Below are 24081 nucleotides of genomic sequence, written 5' to 3'. Positions count from 1 at the left end.
ACTAGGACCACAGGGATGAACGGGTCTTGGGGGCAGGTTTGGAAGGGGAGGATAGAGATGTGAAGGATGAAATGCGTAAAGGAAATGCTTTGGTTAGATGGGGAATGGGGGGGAAAGGAAACAAGAAGAATGGCAAGGAGTTGATGCTCAGGAAAGGTATGACAGGAGGATTGTTACAGGCAAATGGAATGATTATGGGTGGTGTGTTAGATGTGGGGAGAATAGGAGGATGCTATGGGGATGAAGTGACCATTTATAGGGGAAAGAAGGAAGTGGAATTAAATGGAGGGAATAGTGGGTAAAATGAAAATGTATAAGAAGGGGACTAAGGGGGAGCAGAGATCTAAAACAAGTGTTTTTATCCTGCTCCCCTTTGGCTCCGTACTTCACGTACCATATTGCTGTTTCGATCTGATGCTGGGTTTAAGGGGTACTCAAGGAGAAAGCTTTAAAAAACCCCACAATATTTTATTGTGGGTTCCCATTTTAATCATAATTAATCATAATTTCAAAGTATGCCTTCCCTTATTCGGTTGGGATTGTTCATTATCTGCATGTTCAGCGCCCCAGCTTCTCAAACATTAATGGGATCTCATTCTGCTCGACTGAAGAACGTTTACAAAGAAAAAGCCATTTTATCAGTCAGCATCTGGAGGGCCCAAAGCTAAATCAAGCCAATTCAAGCTTTCCAGAGAAGAGCCCGGTTTCCTTGCCTCTTCCACCTGCCACCTCTTACAAAATGAACACAAGGAGGGTGTCGTGACTTCTATATATCGGTGAAAAAAATAGCTAAGGCCAGTATTGTAACTATAGTAATAAGAGGAATGCCAGTGGAAGTAGAAAGCAGAAAGGCCAGCAGTGTTATCTACAATTTGCAGACTAGCTCAGGGTTGCTACAGACCTAAGACTAACCCTAAGGGCGAAAATGCACGGTCGCTTTAGCCTCCTTTATTCCCTGTTTCAGGATCCAGGATTCAGCCAGGATTGAACGCACGTTCGGCAAAATGCATGCTTTCGATCCTGGCTGAATCCTGACTGAAACAGGGAATAAAGGAGGCTAAAGCAACCATGCGATTTCGCCCTTTGTTTTGGCTCCAGTGGCCTGAAGGAGGCCTTCAAAAAACTGCAGGGTTCTCCTGTCCGGACAGCAGCAGTTACACGGGGCATGTGAAATGTTTAGACTCCCACAGGGAGAACCTTAGCTTACGGCCCCCCTCTGGTGGCTGATGGTGGAATAGCATACCGGTATCATGCCTACAGGCGGTCTTTTCTGCAGATCCCTGAATAAATGCCCGCTTGTCGGAGCTGGGAGCAAAAAAAACCTGACTAAAACTGGATTTCTGAACAAGGGATAAAATGGCAGAAAATTATGTAACGTCTAAATTAAATTATAAGGATTTGTTTTTAAAAGCAAATGGAAAAATGTCTCCCCAAAATTTCCTTTCATTTGCGGTAGTGCAGCTGCGAGGAAACAAATCTTCGCTTGTGTTTAATCTGCTACACTTGTACTGGTGTGTCATTAGTGCTAGTGGAAAAGATGGAGATAAAGGTGATTGGGAAGTATTCTATGTGTTTCTGTATATGGTGTAGACTAAATATGAATGTGAGGGGGAGGGGTAAAGATAACACTCCAGGGTAGAAAAGAAAAAATACCCCCAATATTTGGAATGATCAAATATTATTACACAATGCTTACAAATTAACATATGCGTGTAAAGTAATACAAATCACATATATTGTTTAGGCTTCACAATATTACCATATTACACAATGGTCGCAATGTAATATTTGATCATTCCAAATATTGGGGGTATTTTTTCTTTTCTACATTGGAGTATATGGTGTAGAGCCAGAGTTCTCACAGTCGAACACATTCAATGTCAGGGTTGTTGGATGACATATCAAAAGCAGTAAAATACGCCTCCCTGGTTACAGGAGGAGGGGTGTTAGAGCGACTCCCCACCCCAGAATCAGGACTTAGGGCAGGCTGAACAACTTCCACAGATTTCTCTCCAGTCCGAGAAGGTGAATTCTCCTGTTTCTGCCTGAGATGCTTGAACCGTTTGAGCTTCACGGGATCCTTGAGCTCTCTGGCACAGCGAAGCAAGACGAAAATGTCCCGCCGGAATTTGGAGCTCATTCCAAAGTAAATGATGGGGTTGTAGAAACTGGCAGACTTTGCAAAAAGGCTGGCAAAGATGCTAGTTAAATTAGGCACAGGGTAACCATAGGCAGACCACATAGAGCTGACTGCATATGGAGACCATGCTGTGATAAAGGCCGTGCAAATGACTACAGAGACCTAGAGGAGAGAAGAAAAGAGGAGAAGAATGAGAACAACCATTTCACATTTTTCCTGCCCCAAACAGAAAGGACTGTAGTGAAGGCAGAGTTACGTCAGTGGGTTAATGGGAAACCTGGAAAGATGATACATTTCTTAACCCATGGACAGTCCCCTCTCTGTCCTAGCTTGCTGGTCTTTTCTAGACTGACAAAGTTTTACACTGGGGAACAGTGAATCCAATGGCCTACACTATCTGCCCTCTCAGTTGCTAACCCAGAAATAAGCAGGTATGTTGGAGGAAGTAGTAGCTCTGACGTGAGATGGCGGATCCAAGGCCACCCCCTTCTGTATTTACTTCACAGCAGCCCTACCATAATGCTAGTTACTGAACACAGGTTTAAATGTGGTTCTACCAAAGGATTTAATTTGTAAGGAGCCCCATGGCGCAGAGTGTTAAGCTGCAGTACTGCAGTCCAAGCTCTGCTCACAACCTGAGTTCGATCCCAACGGAAGTTGGTTTCAGGTAGCCGCCTCAAGGTTGACTCAGCCTTCCATCCTTCCAAGGTTGGTAAAATGAGTACCCAGCTTGCTGGGGGTAAAGGGAAGATTACTGGGGAAGGCATTGGCAAGCCACCCCGTAAAAACAAAGTCTGCCTAGTAAACGTCGGGATGTGACATCACCCCATGGATCAGGAATGACCCGGTGTTTGCACAGGGGACCTTTACCTTTACCTTTTTTTACAAAAGGATGGGAAGAAAATGGCTGTCCACTGGCTAAAGGATTCTCCGATGATTCAGCGTCTGCTTGTTGACTTAATCAATTAAAAATTAATTGCACCCAATCCTAGCAAACAGAATATTCTTTCTGTTCAACAGCTTCACTTTATTTATTTCATTTACAATTTATTCAATCTGGCTAGGAAAATTTGCCTAGGGAAGGCAGTCAATGCAGATGCAACTCTGCAGGTGATCAGCATCCACATCCCGGTACTCATTTTGGGGGTGATGCCTAGATGCATCTTTTCATGTGGATTGGGATAGGTGTATATTCCCTTCCGGGTCTACTCATGTGTAGACCCCTTTAAAAAAAAATTAAATGAAATGGTCAGGCATAGGAAGCTGGATTCAGTCTACCTTCCACACACCACTGAACAGCTGACAGCATTTTAGCTTTTCCCACACATGTTTTCCCGGATTTTGGACTGGAAGGGGGACTGCATGTACAGGATTCATTTAGGTGGGCAGTTTCTCATCCAACTAGCTATAGGCTTTGCTGAAGACTGCATCCATGCATGCATGACTCCTGTTTGGACTGGAGAATAGACATTTCAGCCACAGATTATCCATAAAATATTAATTTTCCTTAATCTCTATTTTTCTTTGTTCCCCCTCTTCTTGATTCCGTGACCACTTTTCCATTTTCTTTTTGATCCCCTGAAATTTATTTTCTACCATTAAATCTCATTTGGATGATTTAGACTGGGACACAAGATAGCTACTCTGTTTTGGATATACACTTTAAAACATTTCCAGACTGACCCTTGTGACGCTTCGTTCTGTGCGCCTCTGCCTATCAGTTGGATCGCCCATTCCACTTAGTGCGTGGCTTGACTTGACTTTATTGATGATGGACACATATGAGAAAACCATGATAGTCACAGGAAGAATGAAACAGCAGATGAAAATGGACACAATGTAGGCCTTGTAGACTGCTGAAAAGTTGGCTTTTGCCCAGTCTATTTCACATGTTCCATACATGCGGTCTAGGAAAAATATAATTTGGTTAATTTTTTTTTAAAAATAGCTAGTACAGAAGACTTTGTTTGATGCCTGGGTCTTTGCTTGGGTCTTTGCTTCAGCTCCCTGGGGGTGCCAAAAACAAACTGGGTTATACCTACTTCCACCAACAACTCTATATCCTACCAGTCAAAGTCGTGCATCTAGCACTCTACGCTTGTGTTGCTGTTTAGAGACTCTGCCTAGTTGCCACACCTCCCATTACACTCTTACAGGTTAGCACAGTCATGATCTATTGCAACTTGAGCTATCATGTTTAGGGGATGATGAGCTTACCCGCATCCCTTCCCTATTACCACACTTCAGACAGCAAGGCCGGATAGGCATGGTGTTTTTCAAGAGATCAGACTTAGAGCATCCAAAATATAACAAAGTTAAATAAATAGACGAAAAGAATATACATGTCCAGTTCAAGCATTTCAGGTTGAGCAAGGAAACAAAGAAAAGGTGAAAATACTCTGTTCCCCTTTCCCTAAACTCAGAACTTATCCCGAATGATGTTTAATGAAGACAGGTTAGCTTTACTTCAAGCTTCAGCTATTTAAAGTTCAGCATTACCTTAGTTATCATGATTAGGACTTCTCTCCATTGTTACTCGCTGCATAGGCAAGATGGAATCCCCAGGTAAAAGCTTAGTCCATCATGACTTGAGGTCCCAAGCCAGCAGCAAGATGCAAGAGAGTTTCTACCATCTTCCTGTCTTGAGTTTAAGTAGCCTCTTTCTTTCTCCCTTCCCCCTTGGGATGACCTTACTGTTCCTTCCTGTCCCAAAGGAAGAGTTTTCATTTTATCACTCTTGTCTTCCCAGCTTTATGGCTTTAGGTGTCACTTACTAGCAGGGTGTGGGATGATAAACCATTGTCTTGCTTTGGCCAGAGTCATTAGCATAACAAAGAGCTTGACTGCTCTGTGGTTGGAGCTTAATGGCTCTTTTCTCTGAAGCCCTCCTTTCCGCTAGCTATGAGTTTGCAGTTGGGTTCCTGAGAACACAGAATGTGGTCCCCAAGACTGAAATATTGGGGTGAATTCCCAGGTGGAGGGCATTACTTCACAACCCAGTATTGTGACACTCCTGAGCTATTTGAAACAAGATTTTAGTAGGGTGAAATCCAGCCTCCACTTACTGCTTCTGCTTTTTTGCTGCCAATATGTGTTTCTAGATCCTTCCTATTGCCACCACCATGAGGACCCACTATACACAGCCACTCTCCTCATTTAGTCCAGGTTCCTTGTTGTAAAGTACTCTCAATCTGTAGTAGTAATGGGAGACTATAGCTGTCTTCATATTGACTGGATAAATGCATGCTCCAGTCAAGCCAAAGTGATAAATTTTTAGACATCCTCATTGACCAGGCCCTTGAACAGATGGTCATGGATGCAGCCAGAGGGGAGGTGACCCTGGACTGAATACTCAGTGGTGCTGCCAGAGACTTAGTGTAGGATGTGGATGTGGTTGAACCAACTGGCATTATGTATATGGGAAACTGCCTGGGAAATATCACGCAATTACATTTTACTTTAAAAGAGGGAAATTCTCTAAAATGAGGAACCTGGTAAAAAGGAAGTTGAAAGGAACAGTTAGGACGGTTAAATTTCTGGAAAGGGCTTGGAGGTTACTCAAGTCCTCTATACTAGAGGTTCAGCCAGATTGTATACTCCAGGTTAGGAAAAGTTGTATAAAGTCCAAGAGGTCACTGTCATGGCTAATGGGTGAGGTGAAGGAAGCTATCAGAGAAAAAAGGCTTCCTTCAGAAACTGGAAGGCTTGCCCAAATGGGGCAAACACAAACTTACACAAGGGAAATGCAAACAAGCAATTAGAGATGAAAAAAAAAAGATTTTGAAGGACGTATCGCTAAGCACATCAAGACCAACAATAAGAAATTCTTTAAGTTAGGGGCAGGAAACCGGCTAGGAAAGCAGATGGACCATTGGATGACAATGGAAGTAAAGGAAAGAACAGTAAGGGAGGATAAAGTGATTGGTGAGAAGCTAAATGAATTCTTCTCATCTGTCTTCGCTGTTGAAGATATAGGGCAGATACCTTTTCCTGAATACATATTTTGGGGAGGGGAGAATGAAGAACTGGGCTAAATTGTGGTAACAAGGCAGGAAGTTCTAGAACGTACAGACAAACTGAAAATCAACAAGTTACCAGGACCTGACAGTATTCATCCTAGAGTTCTTCAAGAACTCAAATGGGCAACTGCTGAACTTCTAACGATGATATGTAACATGTCCCTTAGATCAGCCTCTGTACCAGAGGACTGGAGAATGGCCAATGTAACACTCATTTATAAAAAGGGTTCATCTTTTCCAGGTAAATTGATGGAAGGCATTATTAAAGATAGAATTGTCAAGCATATAGAAGGGCAAGCCCTGCTGAGAAAAACCCAACATGGTTTCTGCAACGGAAGGTCCAGTCTCACTAACCTTTTAGAGTTTTTTGAAAGTGTCAATAAGCATGTGAACAGGAATGAGCTTGGGGTGGTAGTGGAAAGCTCGATGAAAATGTCAACCTAGTGTGCAGCTGCTGTGAAAAGGCAAATTCCATGCTGGCTATAATTAGACAAGGAATAGAGAATAAAACTACTGCTATCATAGTGCCTTTATATAAATCTAAGGTGAGACCATACTTAGAATACTGTGTACAGTTCTCATCACCACATCTAAAAAAGGATGTGGCAGAGCCTGAGAAAGTGCAGAAAAAAGCAAAAGCTTGAGGAAAAAAGAGCAACCAAAATGATCAGGGGGCTACAGCAACTGCCCTATGAGGAGTGGCTAAAACGCTTAGGGCTGTTTAGCTTAGAAAAAAGGCGGGTAAGGGGAGACAAGATAGAGGTCTATAAAACTATGCATAGTGCGGAGAGAGTGGACAGGAAGAAGCATTTCTCCCTCTCTCATAATACTAGATTGTGGGGTCATCTGCTGCATCTGAAGGGTGAGAGATTCAAAACAGACAAAAGGAAGTATTTCTTCACCCAGCGCATAGTTAAATTGTAGAACTCCCTGCCCCAGGATCTGGTGATGGCTGCCAACTTGGCTGCCAACTTGGAAGGCTTTAAGAGGGGGGTGGACATGTTCATGGAGGATAGGCTACTAGTCAAAATGGATACTAGTCATGATGCATACCTATTGTCTCCAGTATCAGAGGAGCATGCCTATTATGTTAGGTGCTGTGACACACAGGCCGATGATGTGGAACACGGGCAGGATAATGCTGCTGCAGTCGTCTTGTTTGTAAGCTTCCTAGAGGCACTAGAGGTTGGCCGCTGTGTGAACAGACTGCTGGACTTGATGGGCCTTGGTCTGATCCAGCAAGGATTTTCTTATGTTCTTATGTTCTAACTTTACAGGCCTGAAATTCAATTTGTCTAACTAAATAATAGAAACACAACTATTCATTTAAAAACCAATATCGAGCTGGGAAAATAAATTACTAGATTACCACAGATATCTAATTGAGTCCTATGGAGAAAACCATTACCTGTATAACTGCCCCATCCCAGAACTGGAGCTACTGACCAGAAGAAAGCTGCTACCCATATAAAGACAAGGATCACAAAGATGCTGCTGTTGCTGATACAATGCACTGGAACACAAAACAGCAGATGCTGTTGACATATAACACATTTTACAATTATGTAATTAAGACACCCAACTGGAATCAAGAAAATTATATCCATAAATCTGGAAGACCACAAATTTAATTGTCTGCATGTAAGTTCCAAAACTACTACGCCATTTTTGCATGGTAATTAGCAGCGCGTTCCAGGCTGAATTGCCCCGTATATTTTTTTGAATTTTGCACGCTGACCCATCATACCTGCTTCACATTACAAAAGAGCCCATTTAACGCGACCTTTGGTGTTTGCCAAGAAGAATCCCCCTCAAGGAACAATGTGGAACAACAGAGGCGCGTTAGCTATGCATATGCTAATGGCTATGCAAACAGGAACACAGACTCTTAATTTCCAAGTGTCTGCTTTGAAAGTAATGGGAGGAATAAAACTCTGTGTCAAGTTGAGACTTCATTTGGCTTCAGGAGCAGTTTTCTTCTTGTTTTAGACAGAAGGAATGATTACCATGCATCGCTTTATCTGTTTGTGAAGCTTAAGTGGGGAGGGGGGAAAGTAGGGTAACATGATGAGGCAAAGTATTGAATATCAAAATGGCCCTCACACTTCTCACTTCCCACAAAATGGCCCTCACACTTCCTGACAACTGGCTCAGCACAAGGATTCGGTATACAGGAATGGAACTTCTGTTGACTGGGCTGGCAACTGTAGGGTGACTCGTCACTTCCTTCCCTTCACCCTGGAGCCTAAAGTGGGCTTCAGTTTAGAGGTTGAGTAGTTTTGGCGCCTGTCTCCAATTATCCTATGCCAAGATGAACAAAAAAGATCCCATAAGAGATGAAGGGATGAAATAGATGTAGGCAGTTCCTTCACTGCTGAAAGGCAGGGGAAGGAAAAATAGCCTTGGAGGTGGTTTGACGTGCCATGCTCATTCTTGTTCTATGTGACCACCCTTGATTCTTTTGGCATTCAGGGTGGACAGCCTTTGAAACCAGCACAGCAAGAACTGGCCGCTGAGGACGCAAGCTCAGTTCCTCACCCACCCATCTCTTTGGCGGTGGTGGGGTTCTCCTCTCCCTGAATTATTTGTGGATAATTATTTACTATATTGTATTGGTGCTAACTATAGGCCACAAACCTAACAGATTTAACTTGTACTGAAATCAGAAGGGTTAAGCCATCAACTATGTACACACCACAGCTGACTTATGGCAACTCCAGCAAGGGACTTTCAAGGCAAGTGAGAAGCAGAGGTGGTTTGCCATTGCCTTCCTTTGCAGAGTCTTTCTTGGAGGTCTCCCTTCCAAGTAGTGACCCTGTTTAGCTTCTGAGATCTGATGAGATTGGGCTATACCATGCTGCCTTCCCTTAACCATGTGCATAAATCCCTCTAATTACAAAACAGGCATCTAGCTTTCTCTGGTTTATTTCCACGACCAGCAAAATGTGAGCTAGATTCTAGCTAAGTAAAATGCAGTGGTCCATTTATTTATAACTGTTTTATATGTATGTAGCTAAAACACCATTGGAACTAACTGAAAGTACCCTATAGGTTTTTTTAAGCTTCAAATTCTGTTTTTAGATCTTGATCTACAACAAAGATCAAAACAAGTGGAACACCCTGCTGATTTACTTGAGGATTTGCTTTGGTATAAGACCATTGCCAGGGCCAGGTCTAGTCACAAGAATCTGTCCTTGTAGACCCTTTTGGTTTAGTTTTAAATGAATACTTGTTCCTTTTTCAGATGGGCGCTGCTATTTCCTTTGTAAGGGGCTAGATCTCATAGAACGACAAATACAATGAGGGGCTAGGGGTTTTGCTTCTTGCCCCTTCTCTGAGCCAATCAAAAGCTGCTCTTGTGGATTTGGTGGCCCTACGGAATGGGGAAGGATGTGGCATGAGAGTCAGCAGCCAAAAGGGGGAATTAAGTAGAACCCGTCTTCCTTGCAGGAGTTCTATCGGATTCAAACCAAGGCATCTAGATGTTGGGATATGCTAATGACAGTGGTACTGCTGTCTTCAAAGCTCCTAGGATTGTATATAAATAATAAGATTCCCTTCTTATTATTTCTTGGCAGTTGAAGTTCTTAATTGGGACATAACTTTTGCATTAAATGTGTGAGTTGCGTAGAATATAGTGTTCCTGAACATTTCGATATATCCTATATTGGACATTTCTGCTCTAGACAAACATTAGATTGAGTAATCATTTTTGGCAGACCTGTCTACTTTTATTACTGCTTGGTTGGTGGAGTGAAAGGGTGAAGAATAATAAAAAACACTACAACAGCACGTATTAGGTAGAGAACCATTAATTGTGGCAAAGGTCTGTGGCAGTTTTTGTGCTGTGTACAATGACCAAATGTATTGATATTACAGCATTGTAGTATGAGGACTGGCAACATTCTTTGGTAAGATAGGACCATCTTTCTACATTGGAATATTCACAATGTGCCCAAACATCGAACAATGAACCTGATTTTCTATGCATATAATTTTCAGTGTTGCAAATATAGCGTATATTGCTAAATGGTTTTGTTTTTCTAAACCTATCAGGAAGTAAATCAGGCTTTAATAGTGCAAATTGATAAAATCTGTGTTTAAAACAACTTACCTTTGTTGGGATGGCAGCCTTTTATGTAGCGGGTCACACTTATCACTGTGAGTGTATTAATGCTAGCAAGACCAAATAAAAATGTCAGAAATCCATCAATCTGGAAAAACAAATAGCAAAGGAGGCTGTTACTGCACCTTGGCTTTAGAATGCTAACAGCAGTTAAAAACTATTAGGTTTGTTTTAGTGACCTTGTATTATTATGCTTTGGAGTGTACAAGCATCCTAAGTGTCCATGAGATATCAAACTTCAAGGAAAGTTATCATTCATATGATCAGAGAACATGTAGACATCTGAAAACCAGGGATGGATTCACGGTGTCATGTGGATCAGATGCCTTTTAACTAAGCAGATGCAGGCCTAGGAACACACTCCTGAGTTGTTGAAATGAAAATGACAGAAAGAAAAACAGATTTAATACTTTGTACACAGAGAACAATACTTTGTACACAGAGAATTATCAGCATAGCGAATAACTTTTCTTACCCACTGAAATCAGTAGTCATTAAATCAACAGGACTGAAAAGCTTTTCATTTTTGTTGGAATAGGGACAAAAGAGATATGTAAGACTTTGTGAGTGGCCTTGCCACTGCACTAGGGTCAGGGCTGGCCAGACCACTAGGAAAACGTAGGTGATCACCTCGGGCATCAGATTTTCAGGGGTACCAAAAAGATGAGAGGAGCCTCCTGTTTCTGCCTTTCTCTTGGAGGCTGCCGGGAAGCCATAAACTCAGCCCACATCTTGCTCTACCCAAACAGGAGCTGTCTCTGCTGCCACTGCTTTGTCTGCACCACGTGGTAGGGGGGCTGTGGAAGTAACAGCAGCACCCAGTCTGCTCTTACCTTACCTCAGGCCCCACAAGAGTATGAGGAGGAGGCAGGTAGAGGAGAAGCCACAACTTGTCTTCTAGAGCTGAGTAGCTGCAGCCCATGCCCTCTCCCAGTCTTCATCACACTCTTTGCTAGCCATACTGAGCAGTAGCACTTGCCACCATCACCTTAGGAGGACTTGCTTCCTGATAGTGCTCCCAACTGCTCAGCAGGGTGAGAGTTCCCCTAACAATGGGACTGCCTTCCCACTGGCCTCCCAGAAGGAAAATGGTAGCTGCAGCAGGAATTCAAACATGTGCGACGGTTGCAAGGTAGATGCTCTAGCTCTACTCTTGATGGTACCATCAAGGGGAGGGATGGATTGAAGGGAAGCTTAGCATTAACTGGCTTCTGAAATCTCCATACTGACTCTGGTCTTCTACAGCTGCCATGATGGAACATGGATGCCTTTTGAAGAGCGTCTATTTTTATATCGTTCATTTGGAATGTCTAGTAAGTAAAGCATTCATCTTTTTTACTTTTATTTCTGTTGGGGGGCACCAAAGTCATAGTTCATCTAGGGTGCCAGTAAAACTTGGACCTGCCTTGGCTAGAGTAGCCAGCCTTAAAGCGAGGCCTGAAATTCTCCTGGAATTACAACTCATCTTCAGACTACAGAGATCATTTCCTTTGGAGGAACCATCCAGTCTTCTTCTTCTTTTTTGCCATCAAGTTGCAAATGACTTATGGTGACCCCATAGGGTTTTCAAGGCAAGAGATGTTCAGAGGTGGTTTGCCACTGCCTGCCTCTGTGTAGTGACCCTAGTATTCCTTGGTGACCCTAGGTAGTGACCCTAGTAATTCCCTTGGTGACCACTGTGAAGTGACCCTAGTAATTCCCATCCAATTACTAACCAGGGCCGACCCTACTTAGCTTCAGAGATCTGATGAGATTGGGCTAGGCTGGGCTATCCAGGTCAGGGCACCATACAGAGTAGGAGAAAGGAAAGTCCTGGAGTGGCTATGAATAGTAGTAGGATTTCCATTTCTCCTATGCTATATCACAGAGACTAAAAGAAACTGATAGCTGGCGGTAAAGACAGTACTGAAAGAAGAATGAAATTGCTGTTGGCTGGTCTCCTTTCTCCGTAACACAGAGAAAAACCTGAAGGAAATTTTGGAAGGATTTTTAAATGTTGAGTGATATGAGGCAGAAAAATTAAAATTTTGATTTTGGGTGGAAGGAAATGACCTCACAGGGAGGGGAGAAATTGGAAGAACTGATCTTTGATCCAGATGTGCCATTACAGGATGGGAGCTCCCTCCCTATCAAAAATCTATCCTCCTCAGGTACCACCCCCAAATCTTTACAAATTTCCCAAGCCACAGCTGGCAATCCTGTCATACACCTTTAGCAGTAGCCTGAAACACACAAAACCAAGGTGGCAAAACCTTTCCCATCCTTTTATCACCGTGACAGGAAAAGTGGCACCTGCTGAGCAACTGTGAGGCAGGATGCTCTTAGCCAGAGGAGCAGAGGCAGTAAAACATAAGCAATGCTTAGCTTAAGTACAAAATGAACTAGAAAAACGATGAATGAAAGAACTACCACACTCATTCTCTGAGTGGACAACTGGTGTCCTTACAATGGAGGTAAAACCTGACCATCAGCATTAACTTGCTGTACATGTAAAACTAAAGTATGTGTCCAGTTTCAAATCCTAAAAAAACCTTGAAGTATACCTTGACTACTGGAAGTTTGGAAAACAATCCAGGCTTCTACAGAATACAGTGAAAGAAGCGCTATAGTAATTCGGGATGAGTGAGTAGTGTTTGCAGATCTGTGTATTGGCTACCAAAAGTTAGGAGCTTGGTGGAGACATAGGTCATTTATGAATGGTCGCTTTAACCTCCTTTATTCCCCGTTTCAGCCAGGATCAAAGTAACCCAGGTTGGGGAAAACTGTATGCATTGGCTGGAATGATCAGGGACGAAACTGTGTGCTAATGGAGGCATGAATACAGAAAAGCAGTCTCCCAAGTTCAAATCAAGCCCCACCCCTTTAAAACGCTGCTCTGTAATTGGCTTACCTCGCAAGAGAAGATTTCCTTTCCCCCAAACCCAACCGCCGCATAAAAAAACATTTTAAGAACAAAAAACAAAAAACGGAGCTACCTGAAAGAAGGGAACAGAGATCAGTTCACCTGGAGAAAATGGCAGCTTCAGAAGATAGACTCCATAGCAATATAGCCCATTGAAGTCCCTCCCCTCCCCAAACCCCGCCCTCCTCTGGCTCCACCCCCCAAATCTCCAGGCATTTCCCAACCTGGAGCTCCTGGCAACCCTAAGGATTAGGGAGGATGGTTTCCAGACTTGAGAGTATTATATGCAGGCAGCCAAGAGCCTTGGAACTACTCCTGTTAGCGCATAACCACCGGTTCTCACTTTTTCCTGTGGCCAGAGGAGCATACATACCTGAATATGCAGAAATATGTAATTTAACAGGATGAATGCTGCAAGTCTGTATAATTGGGTCCTGATAGATGCATCAGGATTGAGAAAACAGTACCAGAATCAGTTTCCTAACATATACACTGGGATCAAAGGAGGTACCCATAAGGCCCTCTTACACCACAAATTACGATCTCATACATAAGCACGAAACGCTGCGTACAAAATAGTAAACTGAGCATTAAGCCTTGATAGTATTGTTAATGGCAAGGGGTGCCTCCTATCACTCCCAAACGGCTTACTGTTCTTCAGCAGCAGGTTACTGAAATAATCTCCTATATTCAGGGTTTCTAAAACCAAAAGCACTTTTAAGTATTAGTAAACAGCAAACGCTTCTGACACAAGAAGATTAGAGTGTCTGAGTCCTGATATTATGAGAACAAATTATGTTTGGCTCGGCACTTGTTAATGGATTAGCTCTTTTGGCCACTGAGTGAAAATAATCACTTAGGCTATATTCAAACATCATGAACAAATAGAATGCATTTGTTAACCAGGCACAACCCTGCTTACTTATCAGACAGGTGTATTCCCTCCTTCATCCCCTATGCAAAATGTCAGGGTTGAAGATGGAACTCTTCAACAAACTCCAATCAGCCATAATGTTCACAGGCAGGCACTTCCATGAACTGAGGTTGGCTTCCTTCTTAGTAAATGGGATTCCTTATCCATCCTTTAACCTTGGTTCAGAATTCCAGTTCTTATGAAATAAATAAACCTCAAGAGGTTAAGGTTAGAGATGAGAAGGTCGGAGGGGGGATCCAGGTGGGTTTTTCTCTGAGGACTTTTTAATGATTTTTCGGATGGAACAATTTTAGGGAGCACTGAGAAAATTCCTGTGAAATATTACTCTTTTCGAAGTTTTGCTCATATAAGGCAAAGTTCTACACATTCAAAAATGTGTAGTGTGGAAATCTGTGCATGACAATTTACAACAGCATGAGATAATGATAATTCCTAGGTATATTGTAGACATACTTTCACAGATGTCTGTTAGTAATTCTGGCAATATTACACTATAATGCACTTGAGGGTTATTTTTTCCTACATCCCAAATGGCAAAAAACAACAACAACAACACAAAATGTATTACAGTAGAATAGGGCACAGCAGTTTTCAGCTCCCTCAAATATTGGGTATATTTGTAATTTTGCTTGTGGAAAACTAGGGTATATATTCTTATACATTCCATAATGATGCCAAATATTAATGTTTTGCATGCAAAGTTATAAATGGTGTCCCCCCCAAAAAATGTATCCTTTGTTTTGGCAAAAAAAAGCTCCCAGAAAAAAGTGTCCCTCCCATGACTTCAGAATTTCCAGAAACATCACATCTGTCGTTAAGATGTCCACATTTGGATACCATGAACGATTGGAGCTGACCTTCTGCCTTCAGTATCACTGAGCTGTGCATGGGGAGGAAGTAGGGTGCGCATGCACCCAACTGTCAACCCATCGCGAACAAACATAATCCAGTAATCAATGGAAATAAATCTGATCTGCCACATCCTGCTTTAGATATGAATGGGTAGATTCAAGGATGAGGATCCTTCTGTTATATGTTATATGGGCCCACTTGGTTTCTTGGCTGCTGAATGCCTCCTTATATGCACTGAATTAGTGAGAAAAGGAATTACATATAAAACAATAATACCCTGACAAGGAGAACTCTTTGAGTGAAGGGGATGGCCCCTGAGAATTTCATCCCAATTGAACTGGGGAACAAGATACAGCGGGAAATGTGTTCCATTAGAAATGGATTGTTGATTAATGTGATTTTAAAAATATAACAACGTCCTTCCTGCTGCACCAGGATGTGGTGATGGCTGCCAACTTGGAATGCTTTAAGAGGGGAGTGGATATGTTCATGGAGGAGAGGGGTATTCATGGCTACTAGTAAAAATGGATACTAGTCATGCTTCATACCTATTCTCTCCAGGATCAGAGGAGCATGCCTATTATCTTAGGTGCTGTGGAACACAGGCAGGACAATGCTGCTGCAGTCGTCTTGTTTGTGGGCTTCCTAGAGGCACCTGGTTGGCCACTGTATGAACAGACTGCTGGACCTGATGGACCTTGGTCTGATCCAGCATGGTTTTTCTTATGTTCTTATTAAGAGAATTAAAGACTGAAATGAACCTCTGGCATTTACAGTCAAAAGGATCAGGTGATGTGAAAGACCTCTTCCTGTGACTTTGGAGAGATACTGCCTATCAGAGTAGACACAGTAGGCCTGTTAAAAAGCTGGAAAATCTAAGAGAAAGGCAGAGGAGCCATTTTATAGAGTTATAGGTTATTTAAAAGCTTTTGTTGCTACTTTGTATGCAGAATTTTGTAAAGTTTATACCGTTAAAGTTTGTACTACTCTTTCCTATACAATTGCAGAATTATCCTGTAAGATTATAAGTGACTCGCATGTCTTTTTCTCTGCCTTTCTTCCTCTTGCCCTGTATACACAACTGGGTTTGGAACAAACTATGGCTTTCAGTTCTAAAAGGCTAAAATTACCATCCTAAGCTGAGTTACACCCTTCTAAGTTCATTGTAGTAAATACTTAGGATGGCATTCTAAGAAGAGAAGCCAGTGGACAGAAGACAAAGGTGAGGGACAAACCACGTTTGACAGCAAATACAATAAATTTTGACAAACCTCTATATGAAGGATTTTTGACAATAATTATAATATTACATGGGATCCCCTTCATGGTGATACTACGCCTTTGCAACTCCATCCCAGGGTAAGCTCAACTGGCCCATTCATTGTGATTTTAGAAGGCTGGTCAAGACTTTTTAATTTCAAAAAACTTTCAGATTAATTGTGATTTTAGGCTGGGTTTATTACATATGCAAATGCCATTGTCCATTTTGCTTCAGTGATGGTCTTGTTTCAGTTTTCTCTGATAATCGGATCATTTGAATGTGATTTTTTTTAAAATTACATTTTAATTGCAGAATTGCCAAAATAAACGAGGCGGCTAATTAAAGGAAATTTTCAAAAATTGTGTTTTTGATTCACACAGCAGTTTCCATCAACCATAGAGAGAGCAGTCTATTTTTAGAGATGAAGAAGGAAAATAAATCAAAAGTACAGTTACTTAGGCAACACTGGAGATACTGGGCTGTATTCCTGAGGTCTGGGGCCTCGGACATCGGGTCTATGCAATGCAGAGCAGTTGTGCACAGAAGAGCATCTGTTGCTTATACTACACTATTCTAGCATGGTTCGATTGACCATTGAACATCCAAATCATTCAAACACAGAAATTCTTTCATAGAAGTTATAGTGCAGCCAAGATTCTGTTCAATATTTACAATATCACAATTTTTGGAACAGAATGTCAGGAAGGAAGGAAGCGTTTCCAGACTAGGTTTCCCCCTGTAGCACTAGGGAACTTTTTGTCTTTAGCCATTTGGTTTACCTTGAAAAGACTCCATTAATCAGGATGTTGAGATGAACAGAATGAACTTACACAGCGTGCCGTCTCAGCACCTTTACCACCTGTTTTATCTGTTAATGCTCTTAGGACTGTCAGATCCATGGTTTGCCTGTCAGTTACTTCTTCCATCACACACAAATGTCAGGAATTGGGAACTATATATAGGCAAGCATCTCCATGAATACCTGTGCTTCAACTAGCATTCTGTTAAGTTTGAGAGTCGCTAATTCTCAGCCCGTTAGATTCTAGTTTAGTTGCTACTCTTGTTTTCAGGCAGGGTATGTCTTTAAAGTTGTTTCATAACAGACATTGAGTACACAGTAACTACACCATAACTGGAAGTCCCTTCTTCTAGTGACTCAACCAAACTTTAGGGGCTTTGGAATTGTTTTAAGACATTTTTAGGACTAGTTTTTGGTTACCTTGGTTAAGCTTACTGACTACATTTTGGTATTTAAGATTTTTAGTCTGCTTCAAGTCCTGATGATTGGGACCGGACAAGGGTTAGTACGTATATAGCACCCAAACATGATTTCTCTGGGCCCAGTACAGGCTTGTAACATGGATTTTCCTTTTTCCCTCATCATAATCCCATCCCATAGATTATATTATGAGTCAATTTTCCTTTTATTTTTGAAATGGCAGAAATTGACCATGGCTGCATTTGGACATCATGAACAAACTCTGGTTTGTTCGCAAACAGAACAAGCCTAGGTTATTCTTGGTCTAGTGAACTCCCTTCTAGTTCTCTCCACCTATTATGTTTAGAAATTAGACCGAATACTTCCTGGTTTATAGGGTTACCAGGCTGTGCCTGGCAACCAGAGGAAGAGTTGGGGGATGGAGGGAATGGTATCAACAACGTTACCAACGTCACTATGTCACTTCTGGGTATAACCTGAAAGTAACAATGGGTAACTCTAGGAATCACTGGAAAATCTACGGTAAAGCCATAGGCCTCTTGCCATGGCAACCCGACTAATTTAGGAAGTCTAACCACAGTTTGTTGTGATGTTCATACTAGGATGCTTTAACAAATTGTGGGATGTTTCATATATAGAATCCCAGTTTGTAGGTAGCAAATAAACCACAGTGTATTAAAGCACTCTAATGTGAATAACACATCAAAAGAATACATAGGCACAATGCTTCATTCCTGCTGTTAGCTTAAACATTTATTTGTTGGTGCTGTAAAAATTCAGCCTTGAAAAAGAACCAAACCAAATAAAATCCTTTAAGATCCGTGAATAGATTTTTGGTTTGTTTTCCCTTTGTAAACAGCAGTCAAAGGAGGCCCTAATTTGGATTTGAATCATGGAATAGGTGGTAGAGGTAACTTTTGCCTCCATGCCATTTTTTCAACTTCAAACAGCTCCCTAGATCTGACAACACACTCTATTCAGGAACACATGCTGAGTCTGACACCAATTTTAGGTGAATAGCAGCTTCAGGAGGCCATTGGAGGTCAAGAAAACAGCTTGCAGGAGAGAAAGCCCCCCCATGTTGCAGTACTTATCCAAATTAGGGCCTTCTGCAGTTTCTACTTACAAAGGAGATCCAAGCACAGATCTTCCAGTGACTTCTCGTTTGACCGTCACTTTTTAAATGACTAATATTTAGTATAACACATGGCCTTTTATAGAATGTCATAGGCAAAAAAGGAGCCCCCTCAAATTGCCTGTATGAGTTGAAACAAGGTATGAGTTGAAACAAGTTATTACATCTCACATATTTTCTAGAGAAATAAATTTTTGCTTCTGAATGTGTTTTATCTCTCAGTTGTATAAAAGATGGGGATGAAACAACACAATAGAAATTTGGATTTTAATGGTTCAAAGGATTGTTTAAGGTCATTTTTTCACATTGGTTCTTAGTTGCTTCCCTTGCAAGAGACATTAATTAATCCACATGCTGGCAGACTCTGCAAAGGCAAAAAGGTTAAACACACTGAGTGAACGGACTGTTCCTTGAAGACCTCTAGGTCAGTTTTGACGCACACTAGCAAGGTGGCCTGAGAAGATAAATAGAGCTCTGTACTTGGAGGGGCTTGAAAAAGCGTTCTGTATGTACCCAGTTCTCAGAACAGCTTTAGAGGCTTTGATCTGTTGGCTGCACAGAACCCATGTTTCTGGCCAGGTTCACTGATTTAGGCATTTATTCAAAGCATTCAAATAGGGCCCTCACTTTTGTACAGGAGGATGCATGAATCCCTAGGGGCTAGGGTTGCCAACCTCCAGGTAGTAGCTGGAGATGTCCTGTTACTACAACTGATCTCCAGCCAATAGAGATCAGTTCACCTGGAGAAAGTGGCCGCTTTGGCAATTGGACTCTGGCATTGAAGTCCCTCCCCTCCCCAAACCCTGCTCTCCTCAGGCTCCATCCCAAAAACCTCCCACCAGTGGCAAAGAGGGACCTGGCAACCCTAGGCCCCACGGTCCCTCTTCACTGAACCTCTTTGACCACTGTTGTCCCCACATGTCCCCTATCGTTCAGTGACACAGATGTTCTGGGCTCACTACCATTCTCCCTTACCTTAGTAGGGTTACCAGTTGACTAGAATTTTACTGGCCCAGACAGAATCTTATTTGCCAACCCAGTTTATAAATCCAGAAAAAAATCTGCTAGTATTTTCACTGTCCATGTGTAGTAGTTAAGATATATATCAGAATGTCTTGAATCACAAAACCTCTGGTTACAATAAACTCATTAGGCAATAATGTAAAACAGCATTAGGCACATTTAAACTTACTGAAAGATGAACATAAGCATGCCTAACTTTGCGTTGGATTGTGGCATTAGGTTATAAGTTGCCACAGACTTTTTTCTTCTATACATGACCGCTTTTGAGGAACTGGTAAATTAGATCCATTAAAAAAACAGCAACTCCAGAAGACGAGTTCCTTCAAAAGTGATGCAAGCATTGTATCTCTAGGCTCACAAATAACCCCATCCTTAGGGTTGGCAGCTCTGGGTTGGGAAATACCTGGAGATTTTGGGGGTGGAGCCTGAGGAGGGTGGGGATCAGAGAGGGGAGGGACTTCAATGCCACAGAGTCCAATTGCCAAAGCGGCCATTTTCCCCAGGGGAATTGATTTATATCGCCTGAAGATCAGTTGTAATAGCAGATCTCCAGCCACCACCTGGAGGTTGGCAACCATACCCATTCCCCTTATAGGAAAAGGCTTTCTGTGCCTGCCTTCTCAGAGGCACTTCTAGGTCTCAGTCAGCTGTTGTTGTTTGCTATTTTTTGTAATGCCTCTTGATCTGACACCTGCTAGATTTGTTACACATCTCCTTTCTCTCCTGTTGTGATTTCTTTTTTCCCGGGAATTTCCCAGCAATACTTATGACATCAACACTCCCTCACCTTTTTGCCAGATGCTAATACATTTAAAGGAAATCAAAGAACCATAAAATCATAGAGTTGGAAGGGGCCATGCAGGCCATCTAGTACAAACCCCTGCTCAATGCAGAACCCACCCGGAGCATCCTTAACAAGTGTTTGTCCAGCCACTGCTTGAAGACTGCCAGAGAGGAGATGCTCATCACCTCCCTAGGAAGCTGATTCTGAACTACTGCTGAACTAGTCTCACTGTAAAAAAAAGGTTTTCCTAATGTCCAGCCAGTACCTTTCCACTCATAGTTTATACCCATTATTGCGAGTGATGACAGTACTAAAATGTCTGGCCTTGAGTTACCACCTTAGATGACTTCTGGTAAAGTCCATCCTGTATCTCCTGTACTAAGAATGAGGCCAGCCAGGAAGGAAATGTCAATCTGATGAGCCAGCACTGGTTTCAGTAACCTCTGGTTTTAATATATGTAGCCCTGGATTGTTTGAATACACCAGAAATCCCTAATGCATCCTAATCTAGTTATGTTTTTATCCTATTTTTCTGTATCTTAGATTCCAGACAGAATCCTTTCAGACTCTATATTTGGAGATTCAGTCCTAATCCCAAAAATGTTCACAAGATCCTTATCTTGGAAGAAATGTTACTTGAATATTTTATGAACTTTGGCTTTTGTTATATGATTAGTCTTTGTTTTCTGGAGACAGCACTGGTCTAAGATCACAAGAAAAGCTCTGCTTCAGCTGGGTCAGACCAATAGTCTATCTAGTCCAGCATCCTGTTTCCTCAAGCCTCCAACAAAATTATCCAAGAGGGCCTAGAAACAGGGCACAGAGACCAGACCTTCCCCCAGCTCTTGGCCTCCTATCACTTGGTATTCATAGGTACATTGCCTCCAAATATAGATATTCCACTTAGCCACATGGCTAATGGCCACAGATGGACCAGTCCTCCATGAACTGGCCCCAGGACTAGGTCATGCCAGTTTGTTTCCGATAAAGGGGGTGCACAATTCACTGTTTTGAAGCAGACAATTCCCATACTATTCTAGATATCACATAAAAACACTGTCATTCAAAGCTTGATTGTCCAAAACTTACTTCAGTTTATGAACTCATATAATTCAGCCTCTCTTGTGCATCCTTATGCTAATGTATCCATGCATGATTATCAATGACATTTAGTTTAAAGTCTGACATATTGAATGCTCAGATACTCTTCCAAGCCATTGAAGTAAATGAAGCTGTACATTCATGAATATAATGTTTGACTATGAATGAACATACACTTTAAGCACTGGCTATTCTCATGCACATCAGACCTTGCTGGTTCAGATGTAATGGCTTGCTTTGCCTGAACCAGGAAATAACTCAGAAGAAAGAAGAAGCATGCTAGCATGCTAGCACAAGGTTTGCTTCTGATTGTCCGAACAATGATGTGCAAGGTGTACAAAACCAGAAACAACACAGATGATCTCGTCTATCAACAATATATCAAATTCTCAATATGGCCAAAGCTGTGGATACTTAAATCCAGAGGCTGAAGCAGTGAACAGACAAGAGAGATCTTTCTAGAAAAATCTAAAAATAAAAAGTAAAAATGGAGGGTTAACCAACTCAAATGGAGGGTTAGCCACTGCCCTGAGCCTGGCGCTGGCTGGGGAGGGCAGGGTATAAATGCAATAAACAAACAAACAAATAATGTGAGCCCTTGTGGACCCTGATTGGGTATTAAGGTGGCATAAAATATTTAAATAAATAAATAATCGAAGAAGTGCCTGTAGTTTTGTGGACCCTGATTGGGTGGAAAGGTGGCATAAAAATGTTGTAAACAAACAAACATATAAACAATGGAAGCAGTGCCTGTAGCTTTAAGAAAAGAATTCTCTCTGCAGTGGCTGTTGTGGGGGTTGCTAGGCAACCACAACAGCATTGCCAGCCTTCAAGCGTTGGCTTGTGGGAGTAAAAAGCAGAGGGGGACAGGGCCTTTTACAGGGTTCTTTTGATCTTTGAGGGAGGACTAGTTGGGCCAGACCCACCAGTAATCATGGGGTGACTTGATGTCCCCTGCCTTGCATGACTCACCCAGGCCCAGCTGCTTGCTGCAGTTCAATAGCAGCCACCCCACCAAAGCCAATGTGATATAGTGGTTAGAGTTTCAGATTAGGATCTAGGAGACCCAAGTTTGAATCCCTCTTTTGCTATGAAAGGTTCTTTTAATGACCTTTGGCCACTCACACACTCTCAGCCTAACCTACCTCATAGTATTGTTGTGAAGATAAAATGGAGGAGAGGAGAATTATGTAAGTCACTTTGGGTCCCCTTACCTCTCCCGCCCAGATCTAGCTACGGTTATCCATGTGACGGTCACCTCTAGGCTAGACTACTGTAACTCGCTCTACGTAGGGCTGCCCTTGAGACTGACCCGAAGGCTTCAGCTGGTACAGAATGCGGCGGCGAGGCTCCTCACTGGGGCCTCGCCCCGAGACCATATACAGCCAGTGCTCCGACAACTGCACTGGCTCCAGCTGGAGTATCGGATCAGATTTAAGGTGCTGGTTTTAACCTTTAAAGCCTTACACGGTCTGGGACCCTCGTATCTTCGGGACCGCCTCTCCTGGTATACCCCCCAAAGAGCATTACGCTCTGCTGATAATAATCTGTTGGTGGTCCCCGGCCCGAGAAATGTGCGGCTGTCCTCGACCAGGGCCAGGGCCTTTTCGGTCCTGGCCCCAGCCTGGTGGAATGCTCTGCCAAATAACATCAGGGCTCTGCGGGACCTGAAGGAGTTCCGCAGGGCCTGTAAGCAGAGCTATTCCGCCAGGCCTATGGTTGAGGATGGCCACAGGTGAGATTAAGTAAGATCTGTGCTGGCCTCCCTACTCCCCACCCTCAGTTTATGACCTATTTGAGGGAGGATAGCCGAACCGATTACATACTATGGTTGGCCTTACCTGCTACAGTATGCACTTATATACGGCGACCATCTTTTAAATTAATCAGGTTGTTCTGTGGCTTTATGGTTTTATATATTTCATTGTTATTAGTATATTGGAAATTTTGATGTTGTAACCCGCCCTGAGCCTGGCTTCGCCGGGGGAGGGCGGGCTAGAAATAAATAAATAAATAAAAATAAATAAATAAAGGTGAGGTATAAATGAAGCAAAGAAATAATAAATGTAGCTAAAGATGGTGGGTAAGTAGCAGAAAAGGAAGCAGGGAAAGGAGGATATGGGAGCTACCAGGAGGAGGAAATTAGGAAATAGTGTGAGGAGGGGTATACAGGGGACAGTGAGGAAAGAGGGACAACTGAAGAAGGATGGGGGAGATAAATGTAGGATGGCAGGTGGGTGGGAAGGAGAGAATGAAGCAGGGAAAGGGGAGAGGCTGTGGGGGCTTTCAGGGAAGAGAAAGAGGAGACAGTTGGGGAGCAGAAAGTAGGATGCGCCCCACAAGTCATTGTGGGTCCCCTGCTTGTAATATCATTTTTTTATTCATTACCTTTATTAGGCATTAATTGTAATATCATGATGAGCATCTGTCTTGCCCTCCCCCCCATGACACTGCCACTGATTTCAATGAAGGGTCTTCTCATAGAAATCTGACGGCACGCTAAGGCTTCAGATTCTGAAATGTGTTAATGTGTATTTACGTTTCACTGCCTCTTAAAAAAATAAGATGATGGAATGTTAGTGTTG

At 42.4% G+C, this 24081-nt stretch overlaps 1 protein-coding gene across 1 annotated transcript in view; it reads right to left on the bottom strand.

Annotated features, from left to right (window-relative positions):
• Positions 1–1858: 1858 nt before the first annotated feature.
• LOC130481004 (opsin-5-like) overlaps positions 1859–24081 on the bottom strand; it is a 29976-nt gene continuing 7753 nt past the window's right edge. Inside the window, exons 3-6 of the mRNA XM_056853642.1 lie at positions 10274–10373; positions 7568–7672; positions 3824–4047; positions 1859–2302 (exon numbers count right to left, since the gene is read on the bottom strand). Of these exons, the coding sequence (XP_056709620.1) occupies positions 1859–2302; positions 3824–4047; positions 7568–7672; positions 10274–10373 (873 nt within the window). The remainder of the gene's footprint in view (positions 2303–3823; positions 4048–7567; positions 7673–10273; positions 10374–24081) is intronic.

The sequence above is a fragment of the Euleptes europaea genome, chromosome 7 (assembly GCF_029931775.1).
Source record: "Euleptes europaea isolate rEulEur1 chromosome 7, rEulEur1.hap1, whole genome shotgun sequence".
Classification (NCBI taxonomy): domain Eukaryota; kingdom Metazoa; phylum Chordata; class Lepidosauria; order Squamata; family Sphaerodactylidae; genus Euleptes; species Euleptes europaea.
Note: the sequence above shows the minus strand (reverse complement) of the source record. Positions and strands in the feature narration are given on the sequence as shown.